This window comes from Bos grunniens, chromosome 17 (assembly GCF_055505025.1).
Source record: "Bos grunniens cultivar Pamir isolate PY7600 chromosome 17, Bosgru_T2T1.0, whole genome shotgun sequence".
Classification (NCBI taxonomy): domain Eukaryota; kingdom Metazoa; phylum Chordata; class Mammalia; order Artiodactyla; family Bovidae; genus Bos; species Bos grunniens.
Window position 1 is genome coordinate 34,825,637 of NC_141181.1, and position 26,172 is coordinate 34,851,808.

At 38.1% G+C, this 26,172-nt stretch overlaps 1 protein-coding gene across 16 annotated transcripts in view; it reads right to left on the reverse strand.

Annotated features, from left to right (window-relative positions):
• The window catches only part of AFG2A (AAA ATPase AFG2A), a 382,680-nt gene that overhangs the window by 143,947 nt on the left and 212,561 nt on the right, over nucleotides 1-26,172 (reverse strand). Inside the window, exon 15 of one of the 16 annotated variants that reach the window (XM_086346848.1) lies at nucleotides 22,145-24,745. The exons of the other annotated variants lie outside the window; for them this stretch is intronic. Coding sequence (XP_086202974.1) covers nucleotides 24,737-24,745 — 9 coding nt within the window. The 3' untranslated portion in view covers nucleotides 22,145-24,736. Of the gene's footprint in view, nucleotides 1-22,144; nucleotides 24,746-26,172 lie in introns of those variants that run through there. 16 annotated transcript variants of the gene reach the window in all.

A 26,172-nucleotide genomic window follows, 5' to 3' on the forward strand; every position in this document is an offset into this window, starting at 1 on the left:
ATGGTGTGATCACTGACCTAGAGCCAGACATCCTGGAATGTGAAGTCAAGTGGGCCTTAGAAAGCATCACTACGAACAAAGCTAGTGGAGGTGATCGAATTCCAGTGGAGCTATTCCAAATCCTGAAAGATGATGCTGTGAAAGTGCTGCACTCAATATGCCAGCAAATTTGGAAAACTCAGCAGTGGCCACAGGACTGGAAAAGGTCAGTTTTCATTCCAATCCCAAAGAAAGGCAATGCCAAAGAATGTTCAAACTACCGCACAATTGCACTCATCTCACACGCTAGTAAAGTAATGCTCAAAATTCTCCAAGCCAGGCTTCAGCAATATGTGAACCGTGAACTTCCTGATGTTCAAGCTGGTTTTAGAAAAGGCAGAGGAACCAGAGATCAAATTGCCAACATCCGCTGGATCATGGAAAAAGCAAGAGAGTTCCAGAAAAGCATCTATTTCTGCTTTATTGACTATGCCAAAGCCTTTGACTGTGTGGATCACAATAAACTGTGGAAAATTCTGAAAGAGATGGGAATACCATACCACCTGATCTGCCTCTTGAGAAATCTGTATGCAGGTCAGGAAGCAACAGTTAGAACTGGACATGGAACAACAGACTGGTTGCAAATAGGAAAAGGAGTTTGTCAAGGCTGTATATTATCACCCTGTTTATTTAACTTCTATGCAGAGTACATCATGAGAAACGCTGGACTGGAAGAAATACAAGCTGGAATCAAGATTGCCGGGAGAAATATCAATAACCTCAGATATGCAGATGACACCACCCTTATGGCAGAAAGTGAAGAGGAACTAAAAAGCCTCTTGATGAAAGTGAAAGTGGAGAGTGAAAAAGTTGGCTTAAAGCTCAACATTCAGAAAACAAAGATCATGGCATCCAGTCACATCACTTCATGGGAAATCGATGGGGAAACAGTGGAAACAGTGTCAGACTTTATTTTTCTGGGCTCCAAAATCACTACACATGGTGACTGCAGCCATGAAATTAAAAGATGCTTACTCCTTGGAAGGAAAGTTATGACCAACCTAGACAGCATATGCAAAAGCAGAGACATTACTTTGCCAACAAAGGTCTGTCTAGTCAAGGCTACGGTTTTTCCTGTGGTCATGTATGGATGTGAGAGTTGGACTGTGAAGAAGGCTGAGCGCCGAAGAATTGATCCTTTTGAACTATGGTGTTGGAGAAGACTCTTGAGAGTCCCTTGGACCGCAAGGAGATCCAACCAGTCCATTCTGAAGGAGATCAGCCCTGGGATTTCTTTGGAAGGAATGATGCTAAAGCTGAAACTCCAGTACTTTTGGCCACCTCATGCGAAGAGTTGACTCATTGGAAAAGACTCTGATGCTGGGAGGGATTGGGGGCAAGAGGAGAATGGGACGACAGAGAATGAGATGGCTGGATGGCATTGCTGACTCAATGGACGTGAGTCTGAGTGAACTCCGGGAGTTGGTGATGGACAGGGTGGCCTGGCGTGCTGTGATTCATGGGGTCGCAAAGAGTCGGACACAACTGAGTGATTGATCTGATCTGATCTTATCTGATAATTACTAACATTTTCTGCTCTCACTCTGTTGGTATGTGTGCATCTTTAGAGATCTTAGTCCTAAATATTCATAGGACTACAGTCATAAATAGTCCCTGTGTTTGAGAGAAACCAAACCCTAACTGCCTATCATAATAGGTAGAATTTGCTGTTGTTGTTTAGTCACTAAGTAGTGTCTGACTCTTTTGCAAACCCATGGACTAGGCCGGCAGGCTCCTTTGTCCAAGGAATTTTCCAGGCAAGAATACCAGAGTGGGTTGCCATTTCTTTCTTCAGGGGATCTTCCCAATCCAGCTCACTGAAGTTAGAGAAAGCCTATGTGCAGCAACAAAGACCCACCACAGCCAATAAATAAATAATTTTTTTTTACAGGCAATGGAGAAGCTGCTCCAGGATGAAGATGATGATAACAATTAAACACCTTCCTATGGAAGACAATGTATGCCTGACACTGTTTTAAGTCCATTACATAAAACAACTCATTTAATTTAATCCTCACAACCCTGGCAGTTAGGTACTTTACAGATAACAAAACTGAGGTAGGGAGAGGTGAAATAACTTGCCCAGTTATATGGTAAGCAGTAGAGCTGGGGGAAATGTTAGAAGTCTTAAGAGTCCACATTCAGTCACTACACCAAAGTGTATCCTACTGAATACTCACAGTTGAAAAGTAATGCAAAAATTACCCTGTAAACAGAAGCTAGGTTCCTTGCTTTTCTCAGTTTTGAGGGAAGGCAAGAATAATTTGTATCTAAAGCAAAAATATATTTCCTTAATTTGACCTTAAGATAATTAGAAAGTCACAGGATATCAGTGTCATATAGATTTCTCTCATTTCTAAACTCTTACATTTGCTAAGAAGACATAAGTCCACTGAGCTTAAATCAATGTCAAAAGTCATACATGATTAAGTGGTAGATTTAGAGGAAGCATTCTAAATATGTTTAAAATGATAACATTATTGAGCTCCTTCTATATATTCACAACTGTGATAAATGCTTTACTGTGGTAATCTGTATAATCCTCACAATAACACTCAGAAAGAGATATTCCAATTTGCAGTTTATAAGACAGAAAATGGTGGCTTAAGAGGTTAAATAACTGCCAGAGGTCAAAGGAACATTAAATAGCAAAGCTGGAATTTGAACTAAGGTTTAATTCCATACCCTCAGATCATGATAACTAAACTATATTCCATTTTTCCACACTGCTATCTCAATACAAATTTCTAGGTAATTTAAAATATTTAAGTTTTAGTAAAAACAGGGGGAAAAATCATCTGTGAACCAAGACAAATAGGCCTTTGTTATTGGATTAAGCTAAACTTTTCCTTTTTCTTTTTGTAAGAAGTGCTAAGCATCAGGAATGTAAGTTATGTGTGTATGTGTTTCCCCCTGTTTAAGGTAGGAGCTTAGTAAAAGAACACCTTTAGAAAAGATAACAATTATATCTCATGAAATATAGAACCAGAATCTCCTGACAATTAATCACCCAGTGCAAACCTATAGGCTGTTTCTGACAGATTCAAGAACTCTGCCTGAATTGTTGGATAGGATGTGCCTGGGCTGGCTTATGAAAAGAAATTCTATGTTTAAAACCTTTGAAGGTATTTTACCATATATTTACACATACAGACAGGCAAACCTCAGAGATATTGCAGGTTGGGATCCAGACCACCACAATAAAGTGAATATTGCAATAAGGTGAATCACAGATTTTTTGGTCTCCTAGTGCATATAAAGTTATAGCATTATGTCTAAAAAACCAATGTACATACCTTCATTTAAAAATACTTTATTGTATTTGTAACCTTAAAAAAAGGTTACATCATTTGAGTCTTCTGCAAGTCACAATATTTTTGCTGGTGGAGGGTCCTGCCTTGATGTTGATGACTGCTGACTTATCAGGGTGGATGCTAAAGGTTGAGGTGGCTGTGGCAATTTCTTAAAATAAGACAATGAAGTCTGCCACATCAATTGATTCTTTCACTTGGATACTGTAGGGTTATTATTTGCCCTAATTTCAATATTGTGTCTCAGGGAACAGGAAAGTCCAAGGAGAGGGAGAGAGATGGGAAGAGCCAATTGGTGGAGCAATCAGAACACACAATCCTGTTAACTGGCTATACCCCAATACAAAATGTTTTTGGTGTTAAAAAATAAACAAATAAAAATTAAAAAAAATCACTGATCACAGATTACCATAACAAGTTTAATAACAATGAAGAAGCTTAAAATATTGTGAGAATTACCAAAATATAACAGAGAGAAATGTAGTGCGTAAATACTGTTGGAAAAATTGTGCTTATAGACTCACAGGATAACAAACCTATTTGTAAAAAATGCAATGTTTGCAAAGCATAAAAAAAGCACAACAAAATGAGGTATGCCTGTACTTATGTGTGTGTGTACACACATACTGCAAATGTATTTTTTAATATATATGTGTGCATATATATTGGAGAAGGCAATGGCACCCCAGTCCAGTACTCTTGCCTGGAAAATCCCATGGACGGAGGAGCCTGGTAGGCTGCAGACCATGGGGTCGCGAAGAGTCGGACATGACTGAGCGACTTCACTTTCACTTTTCCCTTTCATGCATTGGAGAAGGAAATGGCAACCCACTCCAGTGTTCTTGCCTGGAGAATCCCAGGGACGGCAGAGCCTGGTGGGCCGCCGTCTATGGGGTCGCACAGAGTCGGACACGACTGAAGCGACTTAGCAGCAGCAGCAGCAGCAGCGCGTATATATACACATGTATGTATTTATGTATGTATGTATTTGGCTCCTATGTATGGAACTGCAGAACTCACTATACTGCTGAAAAATGCAGAGAAATGAAAGAGGCCTTCCCTTGCAGCATCAGGGAGCTATCTATCATTTAACAGAGACACTTCCTGTTTTGAAGCAGTTGGGAAATAATGATTTCCAACCCAAATACTTAGTTTGGCAAGATAGTGCTATGTTGATAGATGCTTTTATAACTACCTTTATTCCACCTTAAATATCAATATAAAAGAGACACAATTTTTTATCCCAACTTTTTTTTTTTTTAAAGATTTGGGAGACTAGGAGGAGAGGAAAGGGAAGGGAAATAGAACCACAACAGCTGGACAAGAGGTTAGCACAGCTCTAACAGATGTGACTGTATCATTTCAAATCCTACTCTGAAGGTGGAGGAGGACAGAGATCTCTGTATGAAAAAAAGAAAAAATAGAATTCTAGGCAAATATTACAAACTGTTAAAGAGTTTGAAAGTTGCAACTAAAGTCCACCACATTCTCTAAGAAAGCATTAAAAAAATCATATAGATCATGAATTAACACTTGGATATTAAAATTAATAGGACCACAGATATAAAAGTTCTCAAATAGATAATTCTGCTTTAATGGTTTAAACAATGAATGAATTTTGTTTTTTATTACTTGATATTGCTCCTTGATGTCAGTTCAGTATCTTCATCTGCTTTTTGGGGGTTAGTTTTCTTTTGGTCTAACAAAAAAGATTTCCTTTAGAAAAAGCAAGCAATGTCCTCACCTGGTTTCAGTGTGATGGTAAGAACTGACATTTAGACTAGATGGTACGCTTTCACCTACTTTATGTTTTTATCAGGCCAACTAGCCTTCTTATTGAGCAGCACTCCCTTCAAACCAACATCACTCTGCCAACATGGAACATAGCATTACAACTGTCCTCACCCTGGGAAAATTCAATTTTGACTCTATTTTCTTTTTTCTATCATGGTTTAAACACACTCACATACCTCTTATCTACCAAAAACCCTTGTTCATTACCTCATCCTAGCTACTGCCCAAACTCTTTCTTCCCCATGCATAGTTAAAGAGTGAAGCAATAGCTGTCTCTAGTTACTCATCTGTCACTCTTTTCTCAGTTGACTCCAATCTGTTCCTATCACACCACAAAAAGGACCCTGATTAAGATAATCAACGACTAAATGTCATTAATGTTAAATTAAAAAACAAATACTTTATCTACCCATATCCTGTCTAAACATTCAGCAGGGTCTGAAAAGCTAAATTACTCTTTTGTTCTTAAAACACGTCTCTCCTGGCTTTTGACACTCCACACGATACCTCTCATTTCTCCAGATGTTCTTACTCAGCCATGCCTGTTGACTGGTTCTTCTCCCTCTACCTAAACTTAAAGACTGAAGTTCCTCAGAACTTACACTTAATCTTCTCTTCCTTCTCTTCACTTTTCCATTCATTCTTTTGACTTCAGTTATCATCTATAGACAAATGATTCCCCAAATCTAAATGGCAGGCCTACATTTCTCCTCTGAGCTCCAGGCTTCTGTGTCAAACTTTCTAACTGACATCTCTACTTGGATGTCACAAAGGTATATCCATACAAACATACCCAACATAATTCATAATTTTCATTTCCAAGCTGACAATATTTCCATGATTCCTATTCTCAGTAAAAAGCCTTTCCACCAACCCAAGCAAGAGACATAGGAACTATGTCTCTTCTTTCTCATTTCCCACTTTCAAAACCGCCAGATTCTGTGGATTCTAACTTTGGTCCATTCTCAGTGTTTGAGAGACTTTCCATGGTTATCCTTGCAGCCCATTCTTGGATTTCAAAGATTGGTCATAACAGAGTGCTGGATTGATGAAATGATTTTTCAAAGCAAACGGGATGACTGTCAGCCATCCTGCAATCACATTCTTAACACCATCAATTGTTTCCCACTGTCCTTGAAATAAAGAACACACTATCCTCTCTCCAGCCTTGATGTCTTTTCAAATGCTGAGCCCTTTGAATAGTATGATCGTCTGCACCCCACTTTTTCTTTTTCTGGCTAATAGCCTATTCATTCTTTAGATTCAGCTTAGAAATCAGCAACTTAGGGGAGCCTTCCCTAACCTTCCAGACTAAGTTAGAATCCCTCTCCTGCATGCTTTCACAGCACTTAGTATTTATTCAAAGCACTCTAAATATCTACAATTATTTTCTTAAATATTTAAAATTATTTTTAAAATAGAAATACTTAATAAGAGATGCTTATTTGGATTCTCTGAGACTTATTTTCTTCATTTCTAAGACATGGTTATTTTATTACCTCTCAGAGGTGTTCTAAGGATGAAATAACGTATATTAAATCTAATATTATAATTTTGGTGTATAACATGTACTAACCGAAATGGAAGTTATCATTATCAAGAAATGTTTGGCTTTGTGCACTCATTTGTTTAAGATTTTGTCATTTCATTGCATTCTGTTTTGCATGGTTTCTACAAGTAATCAGCAGAATTATCATGTTAATCTGTATATAAAATCACTTTTTCTCTAGCTGTTTTTAAGATTTTTCTCTTTATCATGAATTTCATACAATTTAATCATGGTGTGCCTTGTGCAATTTTCTTTATGTATATTCTGCTTGGGGTTTATTAAAATATATATTTTATCAAATTTGGAAATTTTTGTGACCATTATTTTATCAAATAATTTTCTGCCTCAATCTCTCTGATTTCTTTTTAAGTTCTCTGATTATATGATATCATCCCACAGGTTACTGAGGCTATATTTTTTTCCATGACCAGACCCCTGCTCTGTATTTTTTTCTTTTTGCGCTTCAGTTTGGACAGTTTTATTGCTATGTAGTATCTAATCTGTTGATAAGTCCAATCAGTGAATCTTTACTTTGGATACTACATATTCCAGCTTTAGAATTTTCACTTGATTTATTTCATACCTTCCATGTATCTCCTCTTAATTATGTTTTCCTTTAAACTTTTAAATAGATTTATAATAGCTGCTTTATAGTTCCTTAAGTTTATCATCCCTGTTAGCTTGGTGTATTTTCTATTGAATGCTTTCCTTCTGATTATTCAGTTTTCTTATTAAAAAGACATAAGGTGAGACTGATGATAGAGGAGATGCTACTGAAAGCCTGAAGAGAGAGAACATACTAGACTATTGCCTAGGAGAGTGAAAAAATAAACAGATTAGGAGGAAATGATATGATCTGGGAAACCACAGCTTACTTTCAGGAGCTTCAATGAAATGTTTAGATTTTTTTGAGAAGGAGGTTCTGAAATGACAGATAAAGCATCTGATTATTTTAAGTAATTTCTATAATTAAGTAATTTTCAGTAAGAAACTCAAAAGAACTCAAAAGTAAATATAAGAAAGTATGATCACTGCATATAAATGGTATTGCCATTACATCTCTAGGTGCCTAGCCAAATAGAATATAGGGGCTGCCTTCTTAGAATCTTCATGATAAGATTTAATTTATTGAATCTCTGTTGGCCTAGACTCAGACTAAGAACTCTAGTTGCACAAAATGTTTTAGGGCCTTTAATGATCCCCTGACCCCTAATCAAACTTCTGCCAGATCTCTGCTAAAAGGGTATTACCTCTAGTCCTTCTTTTACAAATCCAGGAAGCAAATCATTATCAGTTTGGATTTTAATTCAAACTTGCCTAGAAATCTCAAGAACTTTAAAAGGAAATAACTTGGAGAAGTACCAAATAAACAGTAACAAAAATGCGCTCTACTTGGCCTTTATCTTGAAGCAGAACATTCTCTTGGCTCCAGTCTCCTCAGTTCATGGATCTATCTGGTCTCATCCTCTCTCTCTCTACCCATCTCCCCTCACCCTGGCCATGTGAAGAAAGAATTAATTGGAAAGACTTATTGAAACTTATTCTTTCTTATAAATCTTCTCCCCAATGATCTGCATACAAAAAGCAACATTAAATAATCTATGATGGTGGTTTAGTCGCTGAATCATGTCCAACTCTTGCAACCCCAGTAGGTAGCCTGCCAGGCTCCTCTATCTCTGAGATTTTCCAGGCAAGAATACTAGAGTGGGTTGCCATTTCCTTCTCCAGGGGATCTTCCCGACCCAGGAATTGAACCTGGTCTCCTGCATTGCAGGCAGACTCTTTACCAACTGAGCTACAAGTAAAGATTAAATAATCTATAAGCATAATAAATTAGGAGATTGTAAGAAGTAATTGGAACAGCTCTAAAACTTGGGGGCTTGCTTTTTGCTCTAACCTTTGTCACAGAAGAAACATTCAGATGTGATTGTGAGGCAAGTCCTTTGACAACACTATAAAAATAACATCCTCTTGAAAAGATACCCCTTTAATCGAAAGATTAAAACCATGCATGGCTGTTTTGCCAGTAACATTATAAAACACAGAGCAACTTCATACCAGAATACTAGTGCTTGAGAACTTTTGTTGTCTGAAAATAACAGCTTTCAGAGCAAGGAGAAACATGTGCTAAAGCCATCCTGGAGCCTTGACAGAGAATTTTAAATTTAAAATAACAGACACACAAGAAAGTGTTATATGTTAGAGTCATTCCTGTAATAATATTCTAACTTATTTTACCAGATCTAGAGAAGTGAAGAAATATTCTGATATCCTATTAGCTCAGGAAAAATTGTATTTTCTACAAAAAGTAGGACACAATTGAGACTAGTAAGAAGTAAGTAAAAGCTGGAAACGACCTCTGACTCAGGACTCTTTAGCTCTGAAGCATGAGATTTCCATTCTGATTACATCTTCAGCATCAAAGATCATCATCCATTTAAACTCTGACAATGATAAGAGTAAAACTTGAGGTCAGAGCTGCCCAGTAGAAATGGAGTGTGAGCCACAGATGCAATATACTTTAAAATTTTCTAGTAGCTACATTTTAAAAGTTTTCAAAAAAGGTAAACTTCCTTTTAATAATAAATTTTATTTAATACAATACAATATTTATCTATATGTCAACATAAAGTATTATTTAAATGTCATAAAGTTATTAAAGAAATAGTTTACTTTTTTATATAAAGCCTTTGAAATCTGAAGTATATTTTATATTTAAAGCACTTCTTGATTTGGATGTCACATTTCAAGTGCGTAACAGCCACACATGGCCAGTAGCTACCAAACTGGTCAGGCAGTTCTAGGCTTTGTGGAGACCTTCACTGAAGAAACCATTCTCAAATGCAAACTAAACTGTTAGAACACTGGATAAATTACCCTTAAGGAAGCATTATCAGTCCCATCAACTGCCGTCACAAGAGAGCATCTTTCTCTCCAAAAGACTTTTGCTTATTGTCACTAATAATAATTTAAAAATGTGTAAATTCATTTAAAAAATGAACCATTATCGGCTGAAAAATACTTAGCTCATTAATAGCAACAATGAAAGAATCATTTCTAAATTTCACTAGAAAATAGAACCTGTGACAATAGAGGCGTTTTCCAAGTAAAATTTCAATTTGTTGTTCAGTTACGCTGAACTCTTGTTTAGATTTCTACTAGAGGCACAAATTGTTAGAAAATGAAATAATCCTGTAAACCATTTAGATTTCACTTGTTAAGAGAAGGGTGTAATAGAATAGTACTGTTCCAATGACTCTGAGTCCTAAATTCTTGTCATAGACTTTTAGCAGAAATTCAAGATTTCAACTCATTCGAGTTCAGAGATATGAAAAATGTCTATTAATTAGAATTTTATATTCATTTTAAGAAATGGAGCTAAAGTCTTCTTGGTAAGTACTACTAGAAATATTATGTATATGTGTATGTATGTATGTTTAAATAAATACACACAAACACCACACAAAGAAGTAAAGTTTTGTGTCTTATTTATATTTTAACTGTCTGAAATAGATATTATGTTTATTTATATTTATATATGTGCACATTATGGATATAGATATTATCCATAGGAATTAAAATATGAAAGAAATTATGTAAATTAGTTATCCCACATTTAGCATTGACGTATCACACTAAGTGGCAATGTGGAAACGGGTGGTTAATTCATTGTTGTCACAGATTTTGATGTTTGAATGCAGTGAAGGCCACAGCTGACCAGTTCCTATCCTCTGCTGCTGCTGCTAAGTCGCTTCAGTCGTGTCTGACTCTGTGCGACCCCATAGATGGCAGCCCACCAGGCTCCCCCGTCCCTGGGATTCTCCAGGCAAGAACACTGGAGTGGGTTGCCATTTCCTTCTCCAATGCATGAAAGTGAAAAGTGAAAGTGAAGTCACTCAGTCATGTCTGACTCTTCGCGATCCCATGGACTGCAGCCTACCAGGCTCCTCTGCCCATGGGATTTTCCAGGCAAGAGTACTGGAATGGGGTGCCATTGCCTTCTCCGGTTCCTACCCTCTAGCACATAAAAATTAAAATACAAAACAACTTCCAATATTACTGTTCCTTCCAATTCCCACTCAATTTATTTTAACTTCATCCCTTAATGCTAAAATTTTATAAATTGCTATACCAAAACTATTCCCATTCCCAAATTCCTGAAGTTAGAAGCAGCAGAAAATAAAAGGTAGGCCTGTGTGTATAAAACTACTGTTAGGCAAATATCCTGCGTTAGAAGGCAAAATTAATTAATTAGCTAACCAAACAAATATTTATGTCTGGAACTGGATTTATCAAAAATAAGCAATATCATCCATACCTTAAAAAAGCTTACAGAGTGGAAATGACAGGTAAACACATAAGTTCATGATGAGACCCCTTAGATTCAAAAAGTTTGTTCTTAAAGGTAAAACTTGTATAACTTTCCTAAATAAAATAATCATAACAAAACCTCTAAACCTTTCAACCTATACAGAGATGGGATTCACTTCAGCTCAATCAATAGAATTCTCTTTGTTCTTGTATCAGATGCCCACTTTTATTATACCTGCACCCAATCTCAGCACAAATAGCAAGTGAATTTCTTCATTTCCCCAGTTTCATATTTTCTGTAAGATTCACTATTGTACTTGACAAGCAGGTTGCTAAAGAGAACTAAAATTTCTTAGGGAAAAAAACTGAAAGAGGAATCTTAAACTAAAATCCCCAATACACTATCCTGTTTTTGCACTCCTTCTTCTCTTTTCTGAAACAAAAATACTTGAAATACACTTCCTCAAGTACTTGCCCACATGGCCGTCCTCTTAAAACACAGGACTTCAAATTTTATTATCTTGGGCAGAAGTAGTCTGATAATATCGACTCAGATTTGATCCTAAATCCCAGGGAGCTGTTGATGACCTATGCAGCCACAGCTGGGAGTTGTTAAACCATTTCCTTCTCAGTGAATAACTCTGAAATGGGTTTATTGTCTAATATTAACCAAATGGGGAAGTAAAGAAAGAAAGAAAGAAAAAATAACCTGTAAATGCTGAAGAGCCATATGCTGTATCACAGGATACCTTGTTTCACTTATTTTTAAACACCTCGTATTTGATTATACAGTATTCTTTAAAATTGTGTTATGTCTGAGAATAGCCAGGAACAAGCATTCACGTTTCAAGGTAAAAGTTCTGGTGTGGGTGGGAGGGTATGACACACAGTCATTTAGTACATCCTCCACACGTACACTCAAGATTACCGTTCACTTCAACTGTCTATAAAGTTTTTCCTTAAAAAAACTTTTTTTTTCCTTTTTTAACCAAGAGAATTTCTCCTCTATGTATACACCTAAAAATAAAGTTGTTGAATCCAAATGAGAGATGGTCTCTCCTTCCTGAAATTCGCCAAGATAATTTTAAAACATGACTGAGTTCTAAACAATGAGCAAAACTAAATATAGTCTTAACACTGCAACTTAATTCTCAACTTTGCCAATACCCCTTACAATCATCAGGCTGACTTCTCTCCTGGGTTCTATCAACATCTTGGTTTCCTTTCACCCCCCTCCACTTCTCTGACAGTGTGACTTGTGCTAAGGAAGTTGCTGATGAGAAATCTGACCCCACATCCTTTGAGAAGACATTCATTCATTTCAGCTATTATGCAGCCAAGAATGGCTCAGGATTTATAAATCGGAAGGAAGATGGGACGGGGATTATAATTGACATTTAAACTGAAAGTTTATTATGATTCTCCTTTTATACAGAAGAAAGTTTAAAATAAATTAAAAGCCATACAATTAGTAAATAGCAACGTAATACCCATTCAGTTTATTTTAAAAATAAAGATGACTGATTTCTGTGAATATAAAAATTACACATAGATTGTAAGCAATTTTGACACAACACTGATTTACATTAACTAGAAAATAAACATGAATTTGAGCAAACTCTGGGAGATAGTGGAGGACAGAAGAGCCTGGCATGCTGCAGTCCATGGGGTCACAAAGAGTCAGATATGACCCAGTGACCGAACGACAACAACAAAAAATTACCAAATTGATGGCTTTGTTAATATTTTGGGGAGCAATTTTCCAGACCATTGTAATGTATGCTGTTTCACATAAAGTTGTGCTATTTATGACTGTTTTATAACCTACCTTTATTTCCCAGTAATTATAGTGTATGGATTTCTTTTACTGCTAATACATATAGTACATATCACCATTTTAATAGCTGCTCATTATTTTGTTACATACATACAGCACATATGTAATATTCAATTCTCAAAACTACTCTTAAGATAGATGGGTACCATTAGTCTTATTTACAGATTCAATCTATAAAAATCCTACAATGAACATTTTACACTAACAGTGTGGACTGCTTATTATATCCTGGATAAATTCCTAGTAGGACAAAAGGGGAATACTGAAGGTTTTTTTGTTATATATTAACTACCTTTTAGAAAGTTTATGCTAATTTATGCTCACATGCACTTTAATCTATATATATTTTCAAAAGTATACTATGGAAATATATGATACTGAAAAAAATGTAGAATGCCATCTAGAAATGCTCAAGAAAAACCTGTCATGACACTGTGCTGCCTATATGTATTCTTCTGCTATCTTGGAACATGAAATTCAGGGCCCTAAATGTCTGCTACACAATTACCAAATTAAAAACAATCTATTTTGCTGAAAAGCCTTTCTCCTTTATTCTTGCATTATTAGGATATCATACAGTTTAAAAGAAAAAAAGGGGAGGGTGCGAGGGGACACACCCAGGGTTTTTAGAGACCTTATGCATTTCAGGAGTGAACTAAAGAACAAGGAATAATAAGCCAGACTGGAACTAGGGCAGACCTAAGAGCCTCCACATTAGTAGCCTCAATGGCCCCCAAAAGAGCCCCTCTGACATTAGAATGCTTGTTTCATCTTGTTACACTATTTGAGCATCCTAATTAGAGATGCATTCAGGCAATAAATATACCTGGAGGCAGAGAATGCAGATTAGGAATTTTCTTTGGTGGGTGTTGAGGCAAAATAGGAAAACCTGTAATATCTGGATTGCGGCAAGTTAAAAGGTGGGACGCACTGTGATGTACGTAGTAGGAAAAACATGGGCTTTCAAAACAGACTAGGCAATCATTTCACAATATATACAGAAATCACATCATGAGAAATGCTGGGCTGGAGGAAGCACAAGCTGGAATCAAGATTACTGGGAGAAATATCAATAAACTCAGATATGCAGATGACACCACTCTTATGGCAGAAAGTGAAGAAGAACTAAAGAGCCTCTTGATGAGAGTGAAAGAGGAGAGTGAACAAGTTGGCTTAAAGCTCAACATTCAGAAAACGAAGATCATGGTATCCAGTCCCGTCACTTCATGGCAAATAGATGGGGAAACAGTGGAAGCAATGGCTGACTTTATTTTTTGGGGCCCCAAAATCACTGCAGATGATGACAGCAGCCATGAAATTAAAATATGCTTACTCCTTGGAAGGAAAGTTATGACCAACCTAGATAGCATATTCAAAAGCAGAGACATTACTTTGCCAACAAAGGTGTGTCTAGTCAAGTCTATGGTTTTTACAGTAGTCATGTATGGATGTGAGAGTTGGATTATAAAGAAAGCTGAGCACCGAAGAATTGATGCTTTTGAACTGTGGTGTTGGAGAAGACTCTTGAGAGTCCCTTGGACTGCAAGGAGATCCAACCAGTCCATCCTAAACAAGATCAGTCCTGGGTGTTCATTGGAAAGACTGATGTTGAAGCTAAAACTCCAATACTTTGGCCATGTGATGCGAAGAGCTGACTCATTTGAAAAGAGCCTGACGCTGGGAAAGATTGAAGGCAGGAGGAGAAGGGGACAACAGAGGATGAGATGGTTGGATGGCATCACCAACTCAATGGACATGGGTTTGGATAGACTCCGGGAGTTGGTGATGGACAGGAAGGCCTAGTGTGCTGCAGTTCATGGGGTTGCAAAGAGTCGGACACAATTGAGTGACTGAACTGAACTGAACAGATATCGAATCATTATATTGTATACCTAAAACAAAATGTTATAAGTCAGTTGTATCTCAGTTAAAAGAAAAGGGCTTAAACAATTTCAGGCAAACAGTGGGCAGATTATAACAAGATCACATCTATTCATTCTGGGAGTGGGACTTGGAAGTAACTTATGAGCACTTAGATTTTCACACATAAAACTCCCACACAGGTGATACTACGGAGATCTTGATCTCTTAAACTCATATAGCAAAAGCAGAACGTAACTTTTTTTAGCTTTACAATTATTTCATTCTGTGGTTTGTTTCTCTGGATAGTTTTCTTCTCTTTTTTTTTGGGGGGGGGGGTTAGGGTTTGGGAAAACAGAGTTGGGATATGAATACAATTTTTAAAATGACTCACTATATTTCCCAGGATGTATGTATAAATAATTAGATAGAAAGTTGTGGCAGGCAGAATAATGGCCCCTCAAAATGTACATATCCTAATCTATCTAACCTATGAATATATGTGAGGCAATATGGCAAAGATGAGTTAAGGTGGCAAATGGAAATAAATTTGCTACCCAGACACCTTTAAAGTAGGAGATTTCTCTGGATTATCCTGGTGAACCCAATATAATCCTGCTGCTGCTGCTGCTAAGTTGCTTCAGTTGCGTTCAACTCTGTGTGACCCCATAGACGGCAGCCCACCAGGCTCCCCCCCGACTCTGTGCGACCCCACAGATGGCAGCCCACCAGGTTCCCCCGTCCCTGGAATTCTAAGGGTCCTTAAAAGTGGAAGAGAGCATCAGAAGAGGGAACTGGGGAGATGGCAACATGAGAACTCAGCCTGCCTCTGGTGGTTTTGAAGATAAAGGAAAATGGGGATGAGTCAAGGAAAGCAAGCAGCACTTAAAAGACAGAAAATATAAGGAAATGGATTCTTCCTGGAGCCTCCAGAACATAATGTGTCTCACTGACACTGTGATCTTTGCCTAGTGAGACTGGTGTCAGGTTTCTGATCTACACAGCTGCAAGATAATAAATTCGTGCTGTTTTAAGCCATTAAAAAAAAGGGGGGGATATTTTGCTCAGTCACTCAGTGTCTGACTGTTTGTGACCCCAGAGATTGTAGCCTGCCAGGCTCCTCTGTCCATGTAATTCTCCAGACAAGAATACTGGAGTGGGTTGCCATTTCCTTCTCCAGGGGATCTTCCTGAACCAGGGATTGAAGCTGCATCTCCAGTGTCTCATGCATTGCAGGTGGATTCTTTACCACTGAGCCACTGGGGAAAGTGAAAGTGAAAGTCACTCAGTCATGTCCGACTGTGACCCCATGGACTATACAGTCCATGAAATTCTCTAGGCCAGAATACTGGGGTGGGTAGCCTTTCCCTTCTCCAGGGGATCTTTGCAACCCAGGGATCGAACTCAGGTCTCCCGCATTGCAGGCAGATTCTTCGGCAGCAGAGCCACAAGGGAAGTCTGAGCCATTGGGGAAGACCTGAAGACAACTTTAGGGTCTGATTAAAGCATTAAAATACTTTATAGAAAAGTGGTCAAATCTGATATGTCAACTCTGTCTTAACTGCTTTAGCTCTAGACTGGATTTAATGTATGAAGTCATTACATATTTATTTCAATATCTAAAACAAGCAGGGATGAATGAGTATTATTTTTCAATTTTAATTTATTCCACAAGTTAATCAAAATAACACTAATATCTGACCTAATTTTTATATCCACATAATATTAAGTTTTGAAAAATATATCTTAAAAAATAAGCAATTAACATCCAGCCAAAACAAATAATTTCAATAAGACCAATATTAATGCTATACTTTTAAATTCTTTCACATATTATAATTATGAACTCTGTCATAATCTGTTTCCTTTACTTACTTAAGTTTCCATTAATGGCAAAGACATTGTACTGATTGTTTAAAATTGATTTGTAACATTTGTGAAAAAATTTAAATCTGTTCTTGTAAACCGGTAAGAGCTAGTTCTAGCATATCATTGGGTCCAGCTCTAAATGCATCCAGATCAACACAAAATATTACCTAAAGAACACTTTTCAGTAACAATTACTGTGTAATGTAAATTTCTTTAAAACCCCATGAGATTTCATGGTTGCCGTACATGGCATCACTTACTTAAAGCAAGAAATGAGATTTTATAAAGCTTCCCATAAGGAAAAGAACATGTTAAAGAAGATAAAAAGACAAGTTACAGACAGAGAGAAAACATTTTCAAGGCACATATTCAACAAAGAACTTATATTTAGGATACATAAAGAACTCTCAAAACATGACAGTAAAATAACAAAAAGTTCAACTAGAAAATGGGCAAAAGACATAAACAGACATTTCACCATAGAGGAGATATTAAGGACAAATAAGCATATAAAAAAGTTAAATATCATTAGGCATTATGGAAATGCAAATTAAAACTACAATGAGATATCACTACAGAGTTATCAGAACACCAAATGCCAGTAAGGATATAGAAAACTTAGATTCTATACTTCCTGGTGGGAACATAAAATGGTATAGCCCTGCTGGGGTATAGTTTAGCAGTTTTTAAAGACAGATCACATGAAGCAGGCAGAACAGTGCATGCCTGGCTCCACTACCCCACCGCTGTCCATATCCTAATCCTTGGAACCTGGGAATATGAACCTTATCTAGCAAAAACAATTAAGGTTATGGTTGGAATTAGGGTTCCTGATGAATTGATTAAAAATGGGAGATTAACATTAGGTAAGGATTAAAAGTGGAGAGAGAGGTAAAGGAGAGTCAGTTAGAGGAGGACTGTGGCTATGGAAGAAAGGCAGAGAGATACAACTTGGCTGACTGTGAAGATGGAGGCAGGGGCCAGAAGGCAAGGACATCAGGAGAAACTGGAAAAGGTAAGGGAAACAGATTCTCCCCTAAAGCCTCCAGAATGGACTGCAGCCCTGACATTTACCTTGACTTTAGCCAGTGAGATCATATTGGACTTCTAACCTACAGAACTGGAAGATGATAAATTTGTTATTTCAGTGGCTAGTCTTGTAATAATTTCTTACAGCCACAATAGAAAACTAATACATCATGTGACTGACCAACAGTAAACTTAGTCACAGGGAACTGAAAACTTTTGTTCACACAAAAATCTTTATATGGTTGTTTAAAGCAGTTTTACTTATTCATGAGAGCCCAAATCTGGAAATAACCTAAATGTCCTTGAACAGGTAAGTGGTTAAACAAACTCAGATATATCTATACAGTGGATTACTATTCAGCAATTAAGCAGAAGTTATAACCATCAGTACATACAATTTGGATGGGATATCAAGAATATAATGTTTACTGATAAAAGCCAATCTCCCATAATTACGTATTTGCTGTATGACTGTAGTTATATGACATTTTTGAAATGACAAAACTGTGGAGATGGACACCAACTTGTGACTGCCTTTCCTGATTTGCAATCAACAGGAAAGGTGACAGACAAAAAAGAAAGGAATAGGGGGATATTCAACTACAAAGGAGTATACAAAAGAATTCTTTGCAGTGATCCAAGATACAATGCTATATCTTGACTGCAGTAGTGATTACATGAATTTATAAATGGGGTCAAGAAGTATACCACAAACACACATTCAAGTACACAGAGGCAAAGGCACAAACACAAATGAGTGCATTCAAAAGCTGGTGAAAGCTAAATAAGACCTGTAGTCGAATTAACTACATATTAAAAGTCTAATTTTAATTTCTGAACTATTAATAAAAATAGTCTAATTAACTCTAATATACCAATGACAATATCCTGGTTTTAATATTCTTCTACAGTCATATGTATGACCAACCTAGATAGCATATTGAAAAGCAGAGACATTACTTTGCCAACAAAGGTCCGTCTAGTCAAGGCTATGGTTTTTCCAGCGGTCATGTATGAAGTCCAACTTCACAGAGTTGGACTGTGAAGAAAGCTGAGTGCCGAAGAATTGATCCTTTTGAACTGTGGTTTGGAGAAGACTCTTGAGAGTCCCTTGGACTGCAAGGAGATCCAACCAGTCCATTCTGAAGGAGATCAGTCCTGAGATTTCTTTGGAAGGAATGATGCTGAAGCTGAAACTCCAGTACTTTGGCCACCTCATGAGAAGAGTTGACTCATTGGCAAAGACTCTGATGCTGGGAGGGATTGGGGGCAGGAGCAGAAGTGGACGACAGAGGATGAGATGGCTGGATGGCATCACTGACTCGATGGCCGTGAGTTTGAGTGAACTCTGGGAGATGGTGATGGACAGGGAGGCCTGGCATGCTGCGATTCAGGGGGTCACAAAGAGTTGGACACGACTGAGTGACTGAACTGAACTGAACTGACAGTCATATGAAACGTTATAATTGAGGGAGTTGGTGAAAGGTTCTGAGATTTCATGCCTTATAGAAATCGTATGGACCTAACAGAAGCAGAAGATATTAAGAAGAGGTGGCAAGAACACACACAAGAACTATATAAAAAAGATCTTCATGACCCAGATAACCACGATGGTGTGATCATGCACCTAGAGCCAGACATGCTGGAATACGAAGTCAAGTGGGCCTTAGGAAGCATCACCATGAACAAAGCTAGTGGAGGTGATAGAATTCCAGTTGAGTTATTTCAAATCCTAAAAGATGATGCTGTGACATCCTGCACTCAATATGCCAGCAAATTTGGAAAACTCAACTGTGGCCACAGGACTGGAAAAGATCAGTTTTCACTCCAATCCCAAAGAAAGGCAATGCCAAAGAATATTCAAACTACCACACAATTGCACTCATCTCATATGCTAGCAAAGTAATGCTCAAAATTCTCCAAGCCAGGCTTCAACAGCACGTGAACTGTGAACTTTCAGATGTTCAAGCTGGATTTAGAAAAGGCAGAGATCAAATTGCCAATATTCACCGTATCATCGAAAAAGCAAGAGAGTTCCAAACAAACATCTACTTCTACTTTATTGACTACGCTAAAGCCTTTGACTGTGTGGATCACAAAAAACTGTGGTAAATTCTTAAAGAGATGGTAATACAAGACCACCTGACCTGCCTCCTGAGAAATATGTATGCAGGTCAAGAAGCAACAGTTAGACCTGGAGATGGAACAACAGACTGGTTGCAAATCAGGAAAGGAGTATGTCAAGGTTGTATACTGTCACCCTGCTTATTTAATGTATATGTAGAGTACATTATGCGAAATGCCAGCTAGATGAAGTACAAACCGGAATCAAGACTGCCAGGAGAAATATCAATAACCTCAGACATGCAGGTGACACCACACTTATGGCAGAAAGTGAAGAGGAACTAAAAAGCCTCTTGATGAAAGTGAAAGAAGAGAGTGAAAAAGTTGGCTTAAAACTCAACATTCAGAAAACAAAGATCATGGCATCCAGTCCCATCACGTTACGGCAAATACATGGGGACACAATGGAAATAGTGAGAGACTTTATTTCCTTGGGCTCTAAAATCACTGCAGATGGTGACGACAGCCATGAAATTAAAAGACGCTTGCTCCTTGGAAGAGAAGTTATGACCAACCTAAACAGTATATTAAGAAGCAGAGACGTTACTTTGCCAACAAAGGTCCATCTAGTCAAAGCTATGGTTTTTCCAGTAGTCTTGTATGGATGTGAGAGTTGGACTATGAAGAGAGGTGAGTGGTGAAGAATTGATGCTTTGGAACTGTGGTGTTGGAGAAGACTCTTGACAGTCTCTTGGACTGCAAAGAGATCCAAACAGTTAATCCTAAAGGAAATCAGTCCTGAATATTCATTGGAAGGCCTGATGCAAAATCTGAAACTCCAATACTTTGGCCACCTGATGCAAAGAACTGACTCATTGGAAAAGACCCTGATGCTGGGAAAGACTTAAGGAAGAGAAAGGGATGACAGACAATGAGATGGTTGGATGGCATCACTGACTCATTGGACATGAGTTTGAGTAAGCTCTGGGAGTTGATGATGGACAGGGAAACCTAGCCTAGCATGCTGTAGCCCATGGGGTCGCAAAGAGTTGGACACGACTGAGTGACTGTACTGAATTGTCTTATTTTTATACCCACTGGATCATTTTTCTCTTTCCTCTTATTTTTAACTTTTTATTTTAACATAGTTATAGGCTTACAGACAACTGTAAGAAACAGTACATAGACTTCCATGAACCTTTCACCAACTCCCCCAGTGGTGGTGTTTCATATAACTGCAGAATACTACTAAAACCAGGATACTGTTATGGGCATAATAGTGTTAATTAGACTACACTTATTTGGGTTTCTCAAGTGGCGCTAATGGTAAAGAATCTGCCTGCCAATGCAGGAGACATAATAGACGCACGTTTGATCCCTGGGTCGGGAAGATCCCCTGGAGAAGGGTATGGCCACCCACTCCAGTATTCTTGCCTGGAGAATCCCCATGGACAGAGGAGCCTGGCAGGCTACAGTCCAGAGGGTCACAAAGAGTCCGACATGACTAAGAAACTTATCAAGCAAGCATATATTGGTGGTTCACGCTAAAAGGTAATCACAGGAACATATAATAAAAAAGTTGATAGACGAATGCTCTCATGTGTTATTAGCCTATTGTTTTTAAACAGTGAAAAACAAAATGTAATATATATAGTATTCTGGCACAATATTAAGTCCAGAATATTACCCTAGCATTAAATAGTAAAAGCAAGAAATACTGAAATAAGTTTGGCAAACTGCTAAGTAGAAATATTTTGTTGAGGTTATAAGAACAAATGAAACTAAAAGTGAAACATAATTTTTGCTCATCAAGGTATCATTCTTCTATTACACATAGTTGAAAAACCCTGGAAATTAATTGGTGTGGGTGTTCAGCTGTGTCTAACTCTTCGCGACCCTGTGGACTGTAGCCTGCCAGGCTCCTCTGCCCATGGGGATTCTCCAGGCAAGAATACTGGAGTGGATTGCCGTGCCCTTCTCCAGGGGATCTTCCCGACAAGAAATCAAACTGGTATCTCCTGCATCGCAGACAGATTCTTTAGGCTGAGCCCCCAGGATAGCCTGAAAATTGGTAAAGATTAGCAAAATCAAGCTTCATATATTTGCAGACCACTTTGTTATCAGGCAAACAATCTCTTTATTTAATTAATGATTAGTGTTTTTATTTTCTTTCTTAAAAAAGTACAGTTTATGATTTTGGAGGGAATCTGGCAAATGTAGACTGCTGTTTGATATTAGCCAATCAACAGAGTTAAGTCATAAAGACTTTTACCTCTGAATTTGTCAGTTTTTGAGGTATTGTTCTATAGAGTAAGTTTAGAATTATTCATGGAAATTTGTCTTTGGTGAATTTACAGCAAGTGACTACCTGGCTTACAAAATATTTTAAGCACTGAAAGTCACACCCTCTAGTACCACGATGCTCACACTATAGCTATCCTGGGATTTCCTGATTTGGTAAAGAAAACAAGCTAGGAAAGATTAAATTTCAAATACATCTTTAATTTTTTTTGTTGTTCTTTAGTTCACTTTATTAAAGTTAACACACTGTTCTTTCATTGTTAATTCTTAAAAATCTTCCTCTCAGAATGCTCTGCTCTTCAACCTGTGCTTTTTCTTTTATTTAAAGTTTTACTTTGAAGGTAGAGCATTCACTACAAAAAATATGATTCAAAATCATGGAATGAGAAACTCATGTGAGGACATTGGATCTTTATTATTACACCGAAACTCAAAGCCCGTGATTTATTTACTTTTTTAAAGTAACTGACACCTTGTCACAGCTACCTTGCCTTGGAGAGGTTAAAAAGTTGTCCAAGTTCCAGACAGCAAAAGAGCAGACTCTAAACTGCCAACATGCAACGTGCTTGGACAAGCACTTTCTTTTTACAATGAAGAAACAGGCTTGCTTTTTCAATGCAACCAAATTCAAACAATGAAAGGAGCCACTCCAAACTATGAGCAGGGACAAACTGAGGGCCAAGCTTATGGTATGCACAGGAGCATTCCCAAATGGGCAACCCTGGGCAAACACAAGTTATCTCTTCAAATAAATGTTTTAACATGACACCTGCATTAGCCCCTCAGGTACCCACAGCTTTTTACCAGTGTGTTATCGGTATGTACTGAACAACAACACAAACTGCTATTTTGAACACGACATACCTTCAGGCTTTCAAGATGATGTACAATTAGAGTAGAGAAAATAAATGCACTTCCTCTCATAATTCTGAGTCCCATATGAAATGGCTATGGTAGAAAACAAATTAATACACAGAATGTGGACTTTTCTCTGGAACAGAATAATTGGTGACAATGTTTTATGTATTCATTTAATTAGGGCTGGTATGTACTAAAGAAAGTGAAAGTTGCTCAATTGTGTCCGACTCTTTGCAACTCCATGGATAGTCCATGGAATTCTCCAGGACAGAATACTGGAGAGGGTAGCTGCTCCCTTTTCCAGGGGATCTTCCTGATCCAGAGATCGAACCCAGGTTTCCAAAACTGCAGGAGGATTCTTTACCAGCTAAGCCACCAGGGAAGATCAGTATGTACTAAGATCCTGTATATTTAAGTTCATCTCATAAATAATCATAATGTGAATTGCTACATATCTCTCATTTCAAAGTCTGGAAAAGAGAAAAATCATTCTTGCTCCACATATCAATAAAAAGAGCGAGATATAAGGACAAAGAATCAAAAAAGTAGTTTTAAGGAACCTAAAGATATTTTTCATTTCTTTTGTTGTTGTTCAGTCACTAAGTTGTGTTCCACTCTGTGTGACCCCATGGATTATAACTGGGTTCCTCTGTCCATGGGGTTTTCCAAGAAAGAATACTGAACTGGATGAACCAGGCTAAATGTATGTATGTGGAAATAACTTTAAAAAATGTAGTGCAGAAGAAAACCAAAGCCTGGTTTAGGTAAATATTTCATACAAAATAAGGATCAGATCAGATCAGATCAGATCAGTCGCTCAGTCATGTCCGACTCTTTGCGACCCCGTGAATCGCAGCACGCCAGGCCTCCCTGTCCATCACCAACTCCCGGAGTTCACTCAGACTCATGTCCATCGAGTCAGTGATGCCATCCAGCCATCTCATCCTCTGTCGACCCCTTCTCCTCTTGCCCCCAATCCCTCCCAGCATCAGAGGCGTTTCCAATGAGTCACCTCTTCGCATGACGTGGCCAAAAGTACTGGAGTTTCAGCTTTAGCATCATTCCTTCCAAAGAAATCCCAGGGCTGATCTCCTTCAGAATGGACTGGTTGGATCTCCTTGCAGTCCAAGGGACTCTCAAGAGTCTTCTCCAACACCACAGTTCAAAAGCATCAATTCTTCGGCGCTCAGCCTTCTTCACAGTCCACCTCTCACATCCATACATGACCACAGGAAAAACCATAGCCTTGACTAGACGAACCTTTGTTGGCAAAGTAATGTCTCTGCTTTTGAATATGCTATCTAGGTTGGTCATAACTTTTCTTCCAAGGAGTAAGCGTCTTTTAATTTCATGGCTGCAGTCACCATCTGTAGTAATTTTGGAGCCCAGAGAAAAATAAAGTCTGACACTGTTTCCACTGTTTCCCCATCAATTTCCCATGAAGTGAGATGGGATCAGATGCCGTGATCTTCGTTTTCTGAATGTTGAGCTTTAAGCCAACTTTTTCACTCTCCACTTTCACTTTCATCAAGAGGCTTTTGAGTTCCTCTTCACTTTCTGCCATAAGGGTGGTGTCATCTGCATATCTAAGGTTATTGATATTTCTCCCGGAAATCTTGATTCCAGCTTGTGTTTCTTCCAGTCCAGCGTTTCTCATGATATACTCTGCATAGAAGTTAAATAAATGGTGACAATATACAGCCTTGACATACTCCTTTTCCTATTTGGAACCAGTCTGTTGTTCCATGTCCAGTTCTAACTGTTGCTTCCTGACCTGCATACAAATTTCTCAAGAGGCAGATCAGGTGGTCTGGTATTCCCATCTCTTTCAGAATTTTCCACAGTTGATTGTGATCCACACAGTCAAAGGCTTTGGCATAGTCAATAAAGCAGAAGTAGATGTAGGTTGATATTTTATACACTCTGCCATGAGGATTGGTGGATCCATAAGTAGATTTGTAGGAAAGACAACAGATAAAACATTAGAAACCTGGGTATATCATTGAAAAAACATTCTGTATTTTATCTAGTGCTTATAAGATGACAAATTTAAAATTTTAATGTGGAAAACAATGTGACATTATCTATGTAGAGCTACATTTTAGTCTCTTAGTGTGTGTTAGTTGCTAAGTCATGCCCAACTCTGTGCAACCCCTTGGACTATAGCCTGCAAGGCTCCTCTGTCCATGGGATTCTCCAGGCAAGAATACCAGAGTGGGTTGCCATTCCCTGTTCCAGGGGATCTTCCTGTCCTGGGGATCAAACCTGGGTGTCCCGTATTGCAGGCAGATTCTTTACCATGTGAGCGACCAGGAATAACAATTATGCTATTACTCATAATGAAAATTAGCGTCTCTGTGGGTCATCTAAATTCTCCAAGTTCAGTTTGTTTAAAAGTCCTTTTGTATAATAAACATTAACATTACTTTATATTTGATGTTTGGAGAGCTCAAAATTTGTATCTTTATATACCTGACCAGACTCTAGATTTATACCTGTCATCTATTTACTGATCCAGAATGTCTATAACTCACAGATGTCAGGGAATAGCCCTGACCTATAAGAGGAGGAGTAGCCCTGACATGGTGGGCTTCCCTGGTGGCTCAGATGGTAAAGAATCCATCTGCAATGCGGGAGACCTGGGTTCAATCCCTGGGTTGGGAAGATCCCCTGGAGAAGGGCATGGCAACCCACTCTAGTATTCTTGCCTGGAGAATCCCCATGGACAGAAGAGCCTGCAGGCTATAGTCCATTGTGTTTGTTGCAAAGAGTTGGACACGACTTCACTACTGAGCACAAGCTCTCACATGAAGGCTTCCTCCCCACTCCAGGTTAAGCATGAGTTCTGTACACTGGGATTCAGGTTCACTTACTAAGACCATTTACGTTTATAAATGGGCTCAAGAGGAAGCCCCCAATACCCGATCTTCCCTTCTCCCACCCTTCACAGTGGCGCCACTACAATTTATGCCTTGAATCTACTAACACTAATTTCATGTTGCCCTTCACCTATGTTATGTCATACTAACACCAGAAGTCCCAGAATTCCAGTTTACCCCTCATGTCCTGGATCTAATCCCCACAAATGTCAACACATTCCTTAATCTGTCTCCTCCCACCTCTTTCTTATTTTGCTTTAGAACAAGTAATAGAAAACACACAGATATACAATCAGACACACATATCATAATACCAAGCAAAATGGGCCCATGGTATAGGGAAAGGAGGCTTGGGCAACTGTAGGCGAGATACTTTCAAATTGGTTTTTATTATCCTCTTAATGCACCATTATGTTGGGGGCTTCAAAATCCCAGAGTTTCTATTGCTAATGCTATTTAAATAGAATTTGC